We start from the raw sequence: 14158 nt of genomic DNA on the forward strand, positions 1-14158 counted from the left end.
GTCTGGACCTTGGAGGTGCGTGTCTGGGTGGTGTATTCACTGCCATCAACCTCCAAGTGTCCTTCAAGACCTAAATGCCATTTTCTCTGGGAAAACCCCAGAGTGCTGCTTCTCTTTGATCTTCACAGCTTCATTAAATACTCAACATTCCTTTCTGTCATGACTGCACCTGTCACACTGTGTTAAAATCATGGGGCCAGGTAGTGCTCTCAAGAGTGGGGCCCTAGCAGGCTTCTGCTTGTGGGAGAAAGGCAACCAAATTTGGGAGGCTATCCCTGGGGGCATTTGCTCTGCCAGCTGGGCGTGGCCCGGAGGAACCACTCCTGCAGGAACCGAATCTCCACAGCTTGGCCAAGTCAGTTCCTGCATTGCCGGGTTCCCCTTCTCTATTGCACTGAGCCAGGAAACCGCAGGAGTCACGTGTGCTGCAGAACTTGTTCAGCTGGTTTCCTCTTCACAGACCCCTAATTCAGATTCCCACCCTGTTTCTTTTCTGCATAGGCTCTTAGTCTGGGCTTGTTTTAAGGCTTAGCACAGTGGAGTTCTCAGCATAGTCACTTCTTTGTCTCACCAAGTGGCAGAGTGGGTAGGGCTAAGTATTTCCTCCCTTTGAAGAATGTTATCAGCCGGACAAGGTAGGCAGGTATGACTTCAGTTACCGAGCGTCCATAGCAGTAGGTTGGTTCATTTCTGGGAACCTGGCTCTGTCCCATTCTGACTCCTGTTGAGGTATGCAAATGCATAGTTCCCATTAGGTTAGTGGTGCTCCCACTAATCCTGTTACAGACAGGAAACGGAAGCCCAGGGAGGTTATAACACACCATTCTTGCTCATTTTCATTTCCTTCCCTCTTTTCTCTGTCACCACCACCTCTGCTTTGGTTCTTTGTTCTTGGATCTTCATTCTTGTAGGCGGCAAATAAGTGGTTAGTTATTCAAGAACAGGTGCCTTTCCTGGACATGGCACCATCTCAGACCAGCCCTTCCTCCAGTCTGCTAGTTTCTCTGTCTTTCCTAAGCTTCTTGAGGCAGGGGCTTCCCTTTACCTCCTGTGTTTGCCCCCTCCCCCTCCTTAGTGGTGATCTAACGCTAGCCTCACTACTCCACTGAGACCTTCCCCACATGGGTGGCAGGTGGCCTCCCTGACTGGCCACATCCTTTCCCCTTGATACTCATTTCTCAGCAGTGTTGGCAGTGAGTGGCCCCTGCCAGCTCCCTGGCATGGTTTCCTTCTTAGGTAGCTGCCCAGTGACCTTGTGAGGCTCTCGGAGGCTCAGTTCTTCACCCCTTTTTTTCTCCCCTCAACCAGTGCTGCTGTTGAGCTCGTCCACCCCCAGGTGGGAGAGTGATGCTGGTTTCCCAAGTAAGGGGCTCCAGCCTGGGTGTCACTTCTGGGTGTCAGGCTTGAGTCTCTGATGTCCTGCAGGATGTCACTCCTAGGTGTCCCTGTCAATGCTTCAACCCAAAGAGATCTCAGACATGACTTGGCTGTCTTCCCCATCCCCGTGGGTTCCTGAGTCTGCTTTCATGGCCGCCTCTCATTTAGTCATCCATGCCATCAGACCCCGAGTCATCTTTTAAAAATAAAGTGGTTTCTTTTTCCCTTTTATAGAAGTTTCTGTAAGTTTGCTGTAGATGGCACATGGAGCCAGGTTTTTTTTTTCCTGGAGCTGTGTGTGGGAATATGGGATTTCCCCACATACTGGGCAATGAGTGATTTGTTTTTTTTTTTTAATCTTTTTTATCCTGTCTGATAGCTGTCACTTTAATTTGCATTTGTTTGAGGTACAGAGATTTCCCTGTAATTATTGGCCACTTATGTTTATTATTTTGTGCATTGCTTATTTGTGCCTCCAGTCTCTTTTACTAAGGAGGTGTTTGTCTATTTTAGGTGTTTAGAGATGTATTTGTGTGTGTGTGTGTGTGTGTGTGTGTGTGTGTGTGTGTGTGTGTTATAGGAGAGAAGCCAGCACTGTAGTGAAGTAAGCTGCTGACTAGGATGTGTTTGTTCCGGTCCTGCCTGTCTTTCTAATCCAGCTGTCTACTCATGTGTAGTTTGGGAGGCACTGGGTGCTGGTTTAAGTGTGTAGGTCCCTTCTGCCCACACAGGAGAGTAGGATACAGTGACTGGCTCCAGGCTTTGGCCTGCCATAGCCCCAGCTGTTGATGGGTAAATGGGAAAAACTGAAAGAACTGGTGGAAGAGCTCTCCTTGTCATTGTGACTTTCAAATAATTCAGTAAAAATTTAAAAAGATTATAGAAGACTGAGCTCTGTGTGTTGCTAATTTTTGTTTCCCATTTGTCTTTTTGAAGTTCTGTTTTGTTGTTTTTTTTTTTTTTTTTAAAGATTTATTTTTATTATTTTTTATTGGAAAGGCGGATATACAGAGAGGAGAGACAGAGAGGAAGATCTTCCGTCCGATGATTCACTCCCCAAGTGAGCCGCAACGGGCCGATACTATGCCGATCCGAAGCCAGGAGCCTCTTCCGGGTCTCCCACGCGGGTGCAGGGTCCCAAAGCTTTGGGCCGTCCTCAACTGCTTTCCCAGGCCACAGGCAGGGAGCTGGAAGGGAAGCGGGGCTGCCGGGATTAGAACCGGCGCCCATATGGGATCCCGGGCGTGCAAGGCGAGGACTTAACCACTTGCGCCACCGCGCCGGGCCTGTTGTTTTTTTTTTTAATGGCCCTACAGAAATTTAGATGCTTTGCTTTTAAAATTTTTAGTTGAGGATCTTAGTAGCTAAGTCCTCGCCTTAAATGCATATGGGCACGAGTTCCTTTCCCAGCTGCTCCACTTCCCATCCAGCTTCCTGCCTGTGGCCTGGGAAAGCAGTCGAGGACGGCCCAAAGCCTTGAGACCCTGCACCCACGTGGGAGACCTGGAAGAAGCTCTTGGCTTCAGATGGGCTCAGTTCCAGCCAATGTGGCCACTTGGGGAGTGAACCAGTGAACAGAGATCTTTGTCTCTCCTTTTCTCTATAAATCTGCCTTTCCAATAAAAATACAAATTTTATTTATTAATTTTTAAAATTGAGACACAGACACAGGGAACGAGAACAAACACCTGTGTGCTGGTTAACTCCTCAAATGCCTGTGGTACTTGGACCAAAGCCAAGAGCTGAGAATGTTACCTGTTACCCCTTATAGAACCTATTTATTTATCTTTTCATTTCTGATTTCTGCCTCTTCAGTCTTGTTTGTAAATTCTTTTCCCATTTTAAGATTATAGAGGTGTTCATCTGTATTTCTTCTGTATAAAAATCTATAATCCAGGGATCAGTGTTGTGGTACAGTGGGTTAAACGCCCATCTGCAGGTCTGCATCCCATATTAGAGCACTGGTTCAAGTCCCAGGTGCTCCATTTGCAACCCCACTCCCTTCTAATGCACCTGGGAAAGCAGAAAAAGATGGCCCAAGTACTTGGGCCCTTGCACCCATGTGGGAGAGCTGGATGGAGCTACTGGCTGTTGTGGCCATTTGAGGAGTGAATCAATGGATGGGAGATTTCTTTTCTGCCTCTCCCTATAACCCTGCCTTTCAAATAAGTATTCTTTTTACAGAAAAAAAAAATGTATGTAATACATTTTGTGCTTCATGTTAGCTGCAAAATATAAAATGAGGACTAACCTTGTGTTTAATTTTTTTCCCAAGTCATCTGTGAAACCTTCCCCTTCCCCCTAACCCTCTCTGTCACCCAGCAGTTTGTAAAACGGAACAGATTTCTGCCTTCTAATTGCTCATGATTGCCCTGCTTGAAGCCATGATTGCCTCTGTCTGGGTTCCCACCCGTCCAGGCCGTGGTGCTCCTACTCGTGCAGCTTACCCCATTCACTCCCCACCACACAGACTCGTCATTTACGGAGCAGGCGTTTTTTTTGTTTCCCTTTCTTGTTGATGTTGTGTCATGATCTTAAATGCTCTTCTTTATTCATTTCCGGCTTTCTAAATGCACGTTATCTTACAAAGCATGATCCGGGCAGATGTGGTCTCCCCTTGTAGCTGCTGAGTGTGATTTCCTTCAGGCAGGAACTGGGCTTGAGCTTCCCTTGGCCACTGATAGGCATTGCAGTGGATCCCAAGTGCTTCCTGTGTGACCATGAAGCTGTCAGAATAGATCATTTTTCAGGATAATTGATTTAAAATAGGTACAAAACAGACCTCTGTAAAAAGAGATAATAAGAAAAGCATACAAGATTGCTTATAAGCATTATGCAGTTACATTAAAGACAAACCTTTGTGTAAGCACTCTAGTTTTTTCACAGCTAATTGTGTCACTTCACCCATGTCTAGTTATTAAAAGAGTAAGAGTTGTTAATGAGGCTGAGCTGTGGTGGGTAGACCTGCTTCAGGAACCTGATCTTTGGATAGGCACCTTCAGGAGGTGGCAGCTCAGCATCGCTGAAGGAGGCTGTGGGTGGCAGCCATCAAGAAAGAGTATGAACTGACTTGCTGGGTAAACTTGAACAGGTTACTCTACTTTTGGGAACCCATGATTTCCTTATCTGTAAAAATAAGAATAACACTACTTGCCATATGTTTTCACAAGGACCAAGTGAGAGAGCACACGTGAAGTGTTTAGCTTCATTCTGCTACGTGTTGTTATGGGCTTTTTGTTGTTTTGTTTTAAGTTTGACTTACGTGAAAGACAGAGTGATACAGAGAGAAAGAGGAAGACAGAGAGCCATCTTTCGTTTACTGGTTCACTCCCCAAAAGGCTGCAGAAGCCATGGCTGAGCCAGGACCCAAGTGCTTGAGCAGGAACATCGTCAAGAAGCTTGATGCGAAGTAGAGCAGCCGAAGCTCCAACTAGTGCTCCACTACAGGACGCAGGAGTCCCAAGTGTCAGTTTAACCCACTGCACCACAGCTGTTTATATTGAGAGTGAATTATTCACGTTACTATTTTCATATTTACTACAGTTGCCATATCTGCTATCACTTTTTAAAAAATATATTTATATTTGAGTTAGATTTGTAACCTGAAAAGGAGAAGTGTTGATGTTGTGTCCTTCCTATGAGAGGAAGGGCTGAGTGCTGAGCTGTGTACTTGCTTTGGTTCCTGTGAGGAGCCAAGGAGAGCTTTGCTGCTGGCGGCCTGTGTTGGGACACAGCCAGTTACCCTCTGGGTGCTGGTTTGAACGCTGATCTTGCTTCCCTTTTGGATCCAACTAACGTTCCTGAAGAAACAGTGAAAGATGGCCCAGCTGCGTGGATCCCTGCCACCTGCAAGGGAGACCTGGGCAGAGCTCTGGGCTTCTCGCTTTGGCCTGGCCCAGCCCCCAGCCCCTTAGGGGCATTTGGGAAGTGAACCAGCAGATAAAGATCTCTTGAAATCTCTCTGTCTCTCTAACTCTGTCTTTGAACAAATGAATCTTTTTAAAAAAAGTTTTGTTGGGCCCGGCGCAATGGCGCAAGTGGTTAAAGGTCCTCGCCTTGCACGCCCGGGATCCCATATGGGCGCCGGTTCTAATCCCGGCAGCCCCGCTTCCCTTCCAGCTCCCTGCCTGTGGCCCGGGAAAGCAGTCGAGGACGGCCCAAAGCTTTGGGAACCTGCACCCGTGTGGGAGACCCGGAAGAGGCTCCTGGCTTCGGATGGGCTATCGGCCCGTTGCGCTCACTTGGGGAGTGAATCATCGGATGGAAGATCTTCCTCTCTGTCTCTCCTCTCTGTATATCCGCCTTTCCAATGAAAAAATAATAAAAATAAATCTTTAAAAAAAAAAAGTTTTGTTGTCCAACTCTGTTTTTAGCCATGGCTGAATCCTGATGCCATGTAGGGTGTGCTCATGTCGCCACTTGGCATCATATTCTCTGGAATCCTTTTTCATTTTTTTCGCAAAGTTACCTGTTAGCTAATTAAAACATTTTTTTGCTAGTAAAGAAAATCGGAAAGACTGGTTTGTTGCTAGTGAATTTCTGAGAAGTGCACCCTTCAGTGTCCTATGTGACCAGGATGGAGTGAAGGCTTATTGGTGTGACAAGCCCTGCTCACCTGCCTGCCCTCGCCTCCCAGCACTCCTAGTGGTGGCAGTGCCAGGCGGGGCCACCACACGGTGTTTCTCAGGCTTCCTCTTTCTAGGCCATTTGGGTAAACTCCTCTTCGTCCTGTAAAACCCATGGACATCTGTGGATGCTTTGTTGCTGGAAGAGAAGTTGCTGTATTAGGTAACATTAGGACCCTAGATATAGACCTTCTGGACAGTCAGCTGAATCTAACATGGACAGTTGTCATGGAGGTGGGTACAAAGCTTGCTTTTAGTGTGGGACTGGGGAGAGATGATTTGACAGCTCTGTGTTTGGGAAGAAATAGAGCTTCTGTTGATTGGAACAGAATAGAGAATGTAATCTGAGGCTGGCTGTGTGGGTCCAGAGAGTTCACAGTAAAGAAGATGATTGTTGCGTGCCTTTCCTGGCTGGTCAGACCATACCTGGAGCCTGGCAGCCAGCGAGAGAGCATGCAGAGGTGAATGCGGAAGATGCGAGGGACACCTGCTAGGAGTGCCGGGAGCCTTCCTGGTGCCCAGGCATCATTCCTAGCTTTTCCTGTCACATCTCTTAGTCCTCACATTCTGGGAGAAAGAGCTGTTGTTTTTCTCTTTTTGTTAAAGAATTTATTTATTTGTAAGTCAGAGAGGGATAGAGACAGAGTGAGAGATCTTCCACTTACTGATTGATTCCTCAAATGGCTGCAATGGCCAGGGCAAAGCCAGGAATTTCATCCAGGTCTCTCGTATGGATGCAGGGATTCAACCCTTGAGCCTTCTACTGCTTTCCCAGGCTCTTTAGCAGGGAGCTAGATTGGAAACAAGTGCCTGGGTGGGATGCTGACGGTGCAGGCAGTGGCTTTGTCCAGTCACCCCTGTTCACTTTCTGCTTAGGAGGGTTGCTTGGGAAAACTGGAAGGATTTACTTACGGATGTGTCAGCTGTGCGACTCATCCCAAGAGGGCTACAGGAAAGGCACGGCCTCTTCAGGGTCCCTGGAGAACAGGCATTGGCCTGCAGAAGTGAAAGTTTCAGTTTCCTGTCACTATCCATGTTCAGTATCAACTTCAGTATCAGACCTCGGAGTGGGGAGAGGGTGCCGGAGTTGAGGTGAACAGGAAGCTGTCTTACGGCCCTTCTTCCCTGAAGACACTGTGACCAAGACCTGGGCGGTCTTCCCATGCAAACTTGCAGAAAGGTGTGTGGGCACCAGTACTGTTTCTCTTGTGTGTGGACTTATTTTAAATCTATGTGTAAAGACAAATTGAATGCTTAAGTTTCCAAGGAGAATTTGGTGAAGTAACAGTTGAGATGCCAGGAACTCAACCAGCATGTGGACAGAACGTGGAGCCAGCGAAACCTTTCTCTCTGTGGAACATCTGAGACTCTGCCCTGGCTGGACTGTCCCACAGCTTGGGGCTGTGGTACGAGGAGAATTCTCAACTCACAGTCAGTCTTACTGCATCTGCATCTGTGCCACCAGTCAGCTGGTGACCTTGAATGAACCTCAGTCTTATTTGTAAGCAGAGGTACTTGGGGTGGGATTGCGCACGAAGCCCAAGCTTTGGGAAGGCTCATGGGCAAGAATGAAAGCTTTCAAAAAAAAAAAAAAAGAGAATGAAAGCTTTCAGATGCCTCTGATATTGCAGCTAACTAAGGATTCCTAAGGAATTAATTTTCCTTAAAGTGTCATTTCATGCTTGAAAACATAAAGAAATGACATAAATGTCCAAACAGGTGAATGGCTAAACACTTGGTAGAATTTTTATATAACTTAAAGTTTTCAAAATGATGCAAAAATATGGGAAATATTTGTAAAATCCAAAATGCTTAGTAATTTCCTTCAGTGGAATGTATTATATTAAACAAAACAGAAACAGTGAGCACGTTTGCCTTAGAAGCACCTTGGGCCCCTGGCTGGATTGTGATGTGACTCTACAGTTTACTAGCAGAGCAGGCGGAGGCTTTTGTGTACCTTGGAGGAGTGAAAGGAGGGCTTATTGTCTTGTTGGAATTGGAGTTGATTCCAAACTTCTGCCAGCAAAAGTCACGTGGCTCCTGACTTTTCCAAAGCAGTTCGATCCTGATTTAACTGATGATAAAGAAACCAGCTGGTGTTCTCTGGGAAGCAGTTTGGACTGGAGGAGGGGCAACCTGTGGCCACTTGGGAGGCAATTAGGTTTGGAGAAGTTAAAAAAAAAAATATATATATATATATGTAATTTTGTGTGTTTGAAAGCAGAGTTGAGGTGTGGGGAAGACAGAGAAAGACAGAAGTTTCCATCTGCTGGTTGATTCCCCCAGGCTAGGAGCTAGGAATCCAGAACTCAACGCCCCCTCCCTGCCCCATATCCCCCCATGGGTGGCAGGAATCCAAGTACTTGAGCCATTGTCTGCTGCCTCCCAGAGTGTGCATCAGCAGGAAGCAGAAATTAGAAACAGAGCTGGGACTTGAACCCCGGCAGTGTGATATGGGAAAGCAAGTGTTCCCATTGGTGCCATGAGCTGGTGCTGGGCCTGCCTCTAGTTCTCCCTCTTCTTACAGCCTCACCAAATCAGTCGGCTGTTCTCTCTGACCCTTATGGCAAAGGCAAAGTATTCTGTCCTGCTGGAGTCTTTGACAGGGACTCTGACAGCTGTGGCACTAGGCCAGGCAAAGATCTGGTAACCCAGCAGCAGAGGAGGACTGGCCCACTCCTGGGATCTGGTATCGATATAGGGTCCAAGTACCTCCTGTCTTCTTTATCTGTAGCCTTCTTGAGTGCTCACCTGACTTTGAGATGCTGGTGGTTTTTTTCCTTTGTGCTGTCAGGTGCCACATGGCTGCTTTCGGCTGAGGCTATAGTGTGGGGGTTCATGAGAAACCATGCTAGTTTGTGACCTGAAGGCTGGGGTTGCCAGGAGCACTTTGCCAGAATGCTATTACCTACATCTCTCCTAGCAGTAAAATAGTGGGAGGACAGTTAACTGAAGCATGTCTTTGGACTGCAGCTATTTTCCATACCAGTGTTACAAGGTTACAGGCGCTGGCAGGGGTGTAGTTCTGATGATGTAGCTGTTGTGAACAGTATCTATTTGTAGTTACTATAGCAACTCTTTTTTTTTATTTATAAATTTTACTTTTTAATAATGATCACATGGTTGATCAGGGAGGGAAGGATCAAGGTTTAGGGAAACTTGGGTGAACTCATTGCTTCAAAATTTGCTATTTCTTATTGTTCCTGGGGCAAAGGGAGAGACAAAGGGGGAAACCACTCATGACTTTGCACACGTCCCAGTACCCAGGAATGAGGAACTGCCACCTCATATCAATCCAGAGTCTTAATATGTACATGTTCCGAGGATTTCAGCTAAGTGGTTTGGATAGTTCCGAAATGCTGCCGATTTCACCGATCCAAGGATGATGTCATCCTCCATGGCAACTCTTCTAAGGAAAACTTGCTTGTTTGTTTCCCTCGTTTCTCTCCCCTTGAAAACCTTATTGTCATTGAATGTGGGAAGCAGAAAAATTCCTGGCCCTTCATAGGTTCATCCTGCTTTTATCAAGAACTGTTGTGTTAGTTGGATGATGGACTGCTCCATAGAATTGAAGAGAAGTAGAGAAATTGTTATTTTTCCTTGTTTAAGAAATAAAACTTTGTCTTGTACCAAGTCATTGTACATTGTACATCTTGTACATTGCTGGGAAAAAAGCAGCCAATAGCTGACTGGCATCCGGTCCTGGGCCTGGTTCATGTCAACTCTGTTAACTATACCAGTGAGGTAGCATAGTTTCCTGTTGTTTAATGTTATATCTGCAAAAGATAGGCTTTTATAGAAAGAGACCTGAAAATCCACACTTTTGGTCCTAAGCCAGGCTGCTTCCAGTGGCACTTTGTGCCACCCATGTGATGTCAGGCTAGGAACAGGCAGCCTGAAGCGGCTTTTCCCATGGCATGCCACTGAGCTAAGCCAGGGGTCTAAGGCCAGGAACTGGAAGAATGGAGGCCCCAGCGAGAGCCTTTGGCAGTCCACAGGCCTGACACGTCCCAAGCAGGAGTGGCAGGCCAGGAATGTGACACTGAGGTGCCAGGCAGGCTGCACCCCTCTGCCAGTCTGGGATCAGACAGGTCAGGGGCCATGCACTTGGGTCATCTTCCCCTGCTTTCCTAGGTGCATTAGCAGGGAGCTGGATCAGAAGTAAAAGTAGGCAGGACTTGAACTGGCACTCATATAGGAGGCTGGCACTGCACGCAGCAGCTCTGGCTGCTAAGCCAAAGGCCAGCCCCTGAAACCTGTGAAATTGAAGCAAAAATAAAATCTAATTCAATAGTTTCCCTTAGATATTCAAGGAGTCTCTCTTCAGAAGCGGCCCAAAAGCATTGCCACAAATGACTTTTAGATAATTATGTTTCCGGTGGTGGAAAATACACACAGCTAAGCTTCCCTTTGTTTTATCTCACACTTCCCTAAAATCTGGGGAGGGGATGTGAGTGTAGTTCTCTCTTCCTTTCCCTGTTGTGCCCTCTTCCATGAAGACCTCATTCTTTCAGTACTTTAAGAATTGACTATTTTGGCCCAGATCCTGAGCCTAGACACTTGCTGTGGAGTGTCCAGCACTCCAGCCAATGGAGGCTTGTGGCAGTTAATGGAGAGGTGCTTTCTGTTACAAATGATTTTTGTTTCCCAGGCAGTACTGAAAGGTCTGAGTTTCCTGGAGCGGTGGGGGTGGGGGAAGGGGAATCACCAGAGCTGCCAGCCCTATCAAGAAGGTGATGTTCACACTCAGGGATTTTCCCGAGTTCACTGCCTCCGAGCCCTGCCTGGGCTGGGGCATGGTCCCATGTGGAAGTGCCTTGCTGTGCTCCAGTTAAGCCTCCAGTGATCATGGACACGGAGCTCTGGGTTTCCAAAAAGCAGTTCTGACCTCCTTTCTCCTTTCATGTAGGTGGATGGAAGCATGCCTGGGGGAAGATCTTCCCCCCACCACGGAGCTGGAGGAGGGGCTGAGGAACGGGGTCTACCTGGCCAAGCTGGGGAACTTCTTCTCTCCCAAAGTGGTGTCCCTGAAAAAAATCTATGATCGAGAGCAGACCAGATACAAGGTGAGTCCTACCCTTGCTTAGGACTGGGATTCTTTCCCGTAAGCTGAGAAGGAACGCTTTACATATTTCATCCCTTAAGAGAGTTGTTGCGAAACAGGTTGAGGGATATATATATATGTGTGTGTGTGTGTGTGTGTGTGTGTGTGTGTGCGCGCGCGCGCACGCACGCGCGCGCACTCCAGCAGCATGGATAACCTTTTAAATAGCCTGGGAGCATGAAGAAAATACTTGCACTGCAAAGGTAAATTCAGCCATGAAAGAGTTTTGGCTTTCTGTGTTTCTGGTCAGATTCTTGTAACAGTGTGTATCTATAGACATTTTCATAGTCCTACATGAAAGTAGAGGAAGTGACAAGAGGAATTATTACTGTAAATCTTAAATTTAACTAAGCCCTGAGATTTGTTAGCCACTGCAAAGTAGTAGGAGCTTGAGGGGGAAAAAAATCACCCCATATTATTCAAGGTCAAGGTAACATGGAGAATTGATCCAACTTGAGACAGGTGGAGAAGTTTGGTTGCTAAGCCCTAGTGCCCTGAGACGGCTGACTGCTGAGCTGACTTAGGATATGCGCAGGGGTAAGGCCGGCATCCCACTGTGTGCACATCTCCTAGAGGGGTACTGTGCAGGACCACGTAACGTAGAGCAGACACAAGCAGGGCTGCATGTACCACTGGCTACAACTCAGTGTCAAAAGAGATTTTTATGTTATGTTATGTTTAAATTCCAGGGAAGACAAAGAAGAGGCATAGCATCTAAACAAAAAGTAACATCCTAAACAGAAGTTTCTTACAAAACAAAGACTTGAAGGGTGCATTTTCAATAGAGTGACTCTGTAGACAGCTCTGTTTGGATAGTCGAATGATAAGAAGAGCAGGCTACAGCAAGAGCTAAAAGCAAGGCCTGCCCTGGAGAGGGGGCCATTTCTCAGTAGTGTGAAAGCCTTGTTGAGCAATTGCCGGCTGTAAGGACCACCCCAGTAAGGCCTCCCTGCAGATAAGTTATCCCATTCCATCTTTACAACAAGTAGATGTTGCAGGCAGGAAACAGAGACTCATAGTGGGGAAGGGCCGTAGTGTGAGCTGGACACAGCAGGATTCTGATGCTCTTCTTTTTCCCTAGGCGACTGGTCTCCACTTCAGACACACCGATAACGTGATTCAGTGGCTGAACGCCATGGGGGAGATCGGATTGCCCAAGGTACCTTATGGAGATGCACAGTGCTGGCTGTAAACTTACTCTCAGAATCTTTGCTGATTTCTTTTTTCTTTAAATGCTTAGGGTCTCTTTCTTTCTTTGATTTGATTTAGGAAGTGGTTTCTTTTTTTTTTTTTTTCTTAGCATTTCTTTCCCTCATCCAGTGAATGCTCCCACTGATGATACTTCTACTTAGGTGAAAGTGAAATTTTTCTTAGCTGTAACTCATATGCAGTGAGATTCACAGCTTTAAGCCTGCAATTCAGTGATTTGGCCATATTCAGTAAGTTGTTATATTAAAGTTTGACTTTGGGGAATATTCTAGAAATGTCTTTGGGTACATAATTGGCGAATGCAGCGAGCTTTGAGGGTTGTTCCACATGTGAGGTGGAGCTGCTGCAATGATGGCAAGCTCTGCCCTTTGTGGAGCTTGCCGATTCCTGCCTTGAATCCGCGAAGGCCTCGCTGGGTCGGCACTCACAGACATGGCTGTCTTTCTTGCTCCCTTTACCTTGCTCTGATTCTCATTCTTTGTTGCTCTTTCTTTGACCTAAGAATTGCAGTTCTAGAAAATTTTTGTTAAAGGTTTTCTATTTATTTGAAAGTTGAAATTTGAGAGTGAGCTTCCATGTTCTGGTTCGCTCCCCAGATAGCCGCAATGGCTGGGACTGAGCCAAGCCCAAACTAGGAGCAAGGAGCTTTTATCCATGTCTCCCATGGGGTGCAGGTCCTCAAACACTTGGACTATCTTCCTCGCTTTCCCAGAAGCATTAGCACAGAACTGGATTGGAAGCAGAGGAGCCAGAATTGAAGCCAGTGGTCAGGATGGATGCTGGCATCCACAGGCAGCAGCTTTACCAGCTGTGCTACAGTGGTGGCCCTCACATCTAGGAATTTGTCCCCCCAAGATGAGCAGACAGTCCCTAAAAGATGTACATGGCAGGATATTTTTTTGCATTGCTTGGAATAGTAAGTCCCATGTTGTTTATAAGAGGCATTATTTGTGTTAAACTCAATCAAATGTGAATGCCTTTAAAGAATGCATCAACCTGTGCAGAGAAAGCTGCCTTTGGTATATTCATGGGTGGAGAACCAGTTTGGGATTACAAAAGGCTGTATTCTGCCTGAGATAATTATTTTTGTGTAAAAATTAAGTGGGCATTCTTAGTAAAAGCCTATAAGAAGATAGGGCTTTTAATTTCTGTGTAATGAAATTAAAGAGTGATTTTCAAAACAAAACAAAACAAAACAAAAGGTTTTTTTTTTTTAATACTTTCTTGTAGAGTCCAAATTTTTGTAACTAAAGACGGCTCTTGAAAAAAATGAGGTGTGAAATATCAGACAGTGGCTTAAACTACTTTGATGTGAATGTTTGCCAAGCTTGTTAACGTACATGTCCATTGAGTTAAATCTGGAGCTTGGGATTTTGTGGGAGACAAGCTTTTGTTCACTTTTTTTCAGAGCCAAGTGCTGAAGGCCTCTTCCTTGCCTCCGGTATGTTCGAGAACTAGGTCCCGCTAACGTCAGGAAACGCAGGCCTTCCCGTTCTTAGAGTGTCTTGACTTCTCTGTGCACCTGTGACTTCCTGTTCCTGTTTTGGAATAGGATGGTGCCAGTGGACAATAATGATTTAACCCCTTTGAGTTGCACTAAGAGCTTTGTTAATGTTCACTGTTGCTAGCAGTATTGTTACTACTTTAACGTGATTGTTTCATTACCTTTGCTTTTGGTTTACTAACTATAGTAGTAAGTTGTCCTGGACCGCAAGAATGGAATAACAGCAAGCTTGGAATCCCCAAGACCATTCAAGGAAAACACAGCAGTCATGCTTGTGAGCCTTGCAATATCTACTTTCCATGAGTTGGGTCCAGAAGACTCCTGAGTGACTTGAACTCA

At 46.2% G+C, this 14158-nt stretch overlaps 1 protein-coding gene across 1 annotated transcript in view; it reads left to right on the forward strand.

Annotated features, from left to right (window-relative positions):
* Nucleotides 1-14158, forward strand: part of IQGAP1 (IQ motif containing GTPase activating protein 1) — an 88050-nt gene that overhangs the window by 20581 nt on the left and 53311 nt on the right. The window contains exons 3-4 of the mRNA XM_040968754.1: nt 10912-11068; nt 12188-12265. Coding sequence (XP_040824688.1) covers nt 10912-11068; nt 12188-12265 — 235 coding nt within the window. The remainder of the gene's footprint in view (nt 1-10911; nt 11069-12187; nt 12266-14158) is intronic.

This window comes from Ochotona curzoniae, unplaced genomic scaffold (genome assembly GCF_017591425.1).
Source record: "Ochotona curzoniae isolate NIBS_2020 unplaced genomic scaffold, NIBS_Ocur_1.0 scaffold_4701, whole genome shotgun sequence".
Lineage (NCBI taxonomy): Eukaryota > Metazoa > Chordata > Mammalia > Lagomorpha > Ochotonidae > Ochotona > Ochotona curzoniae.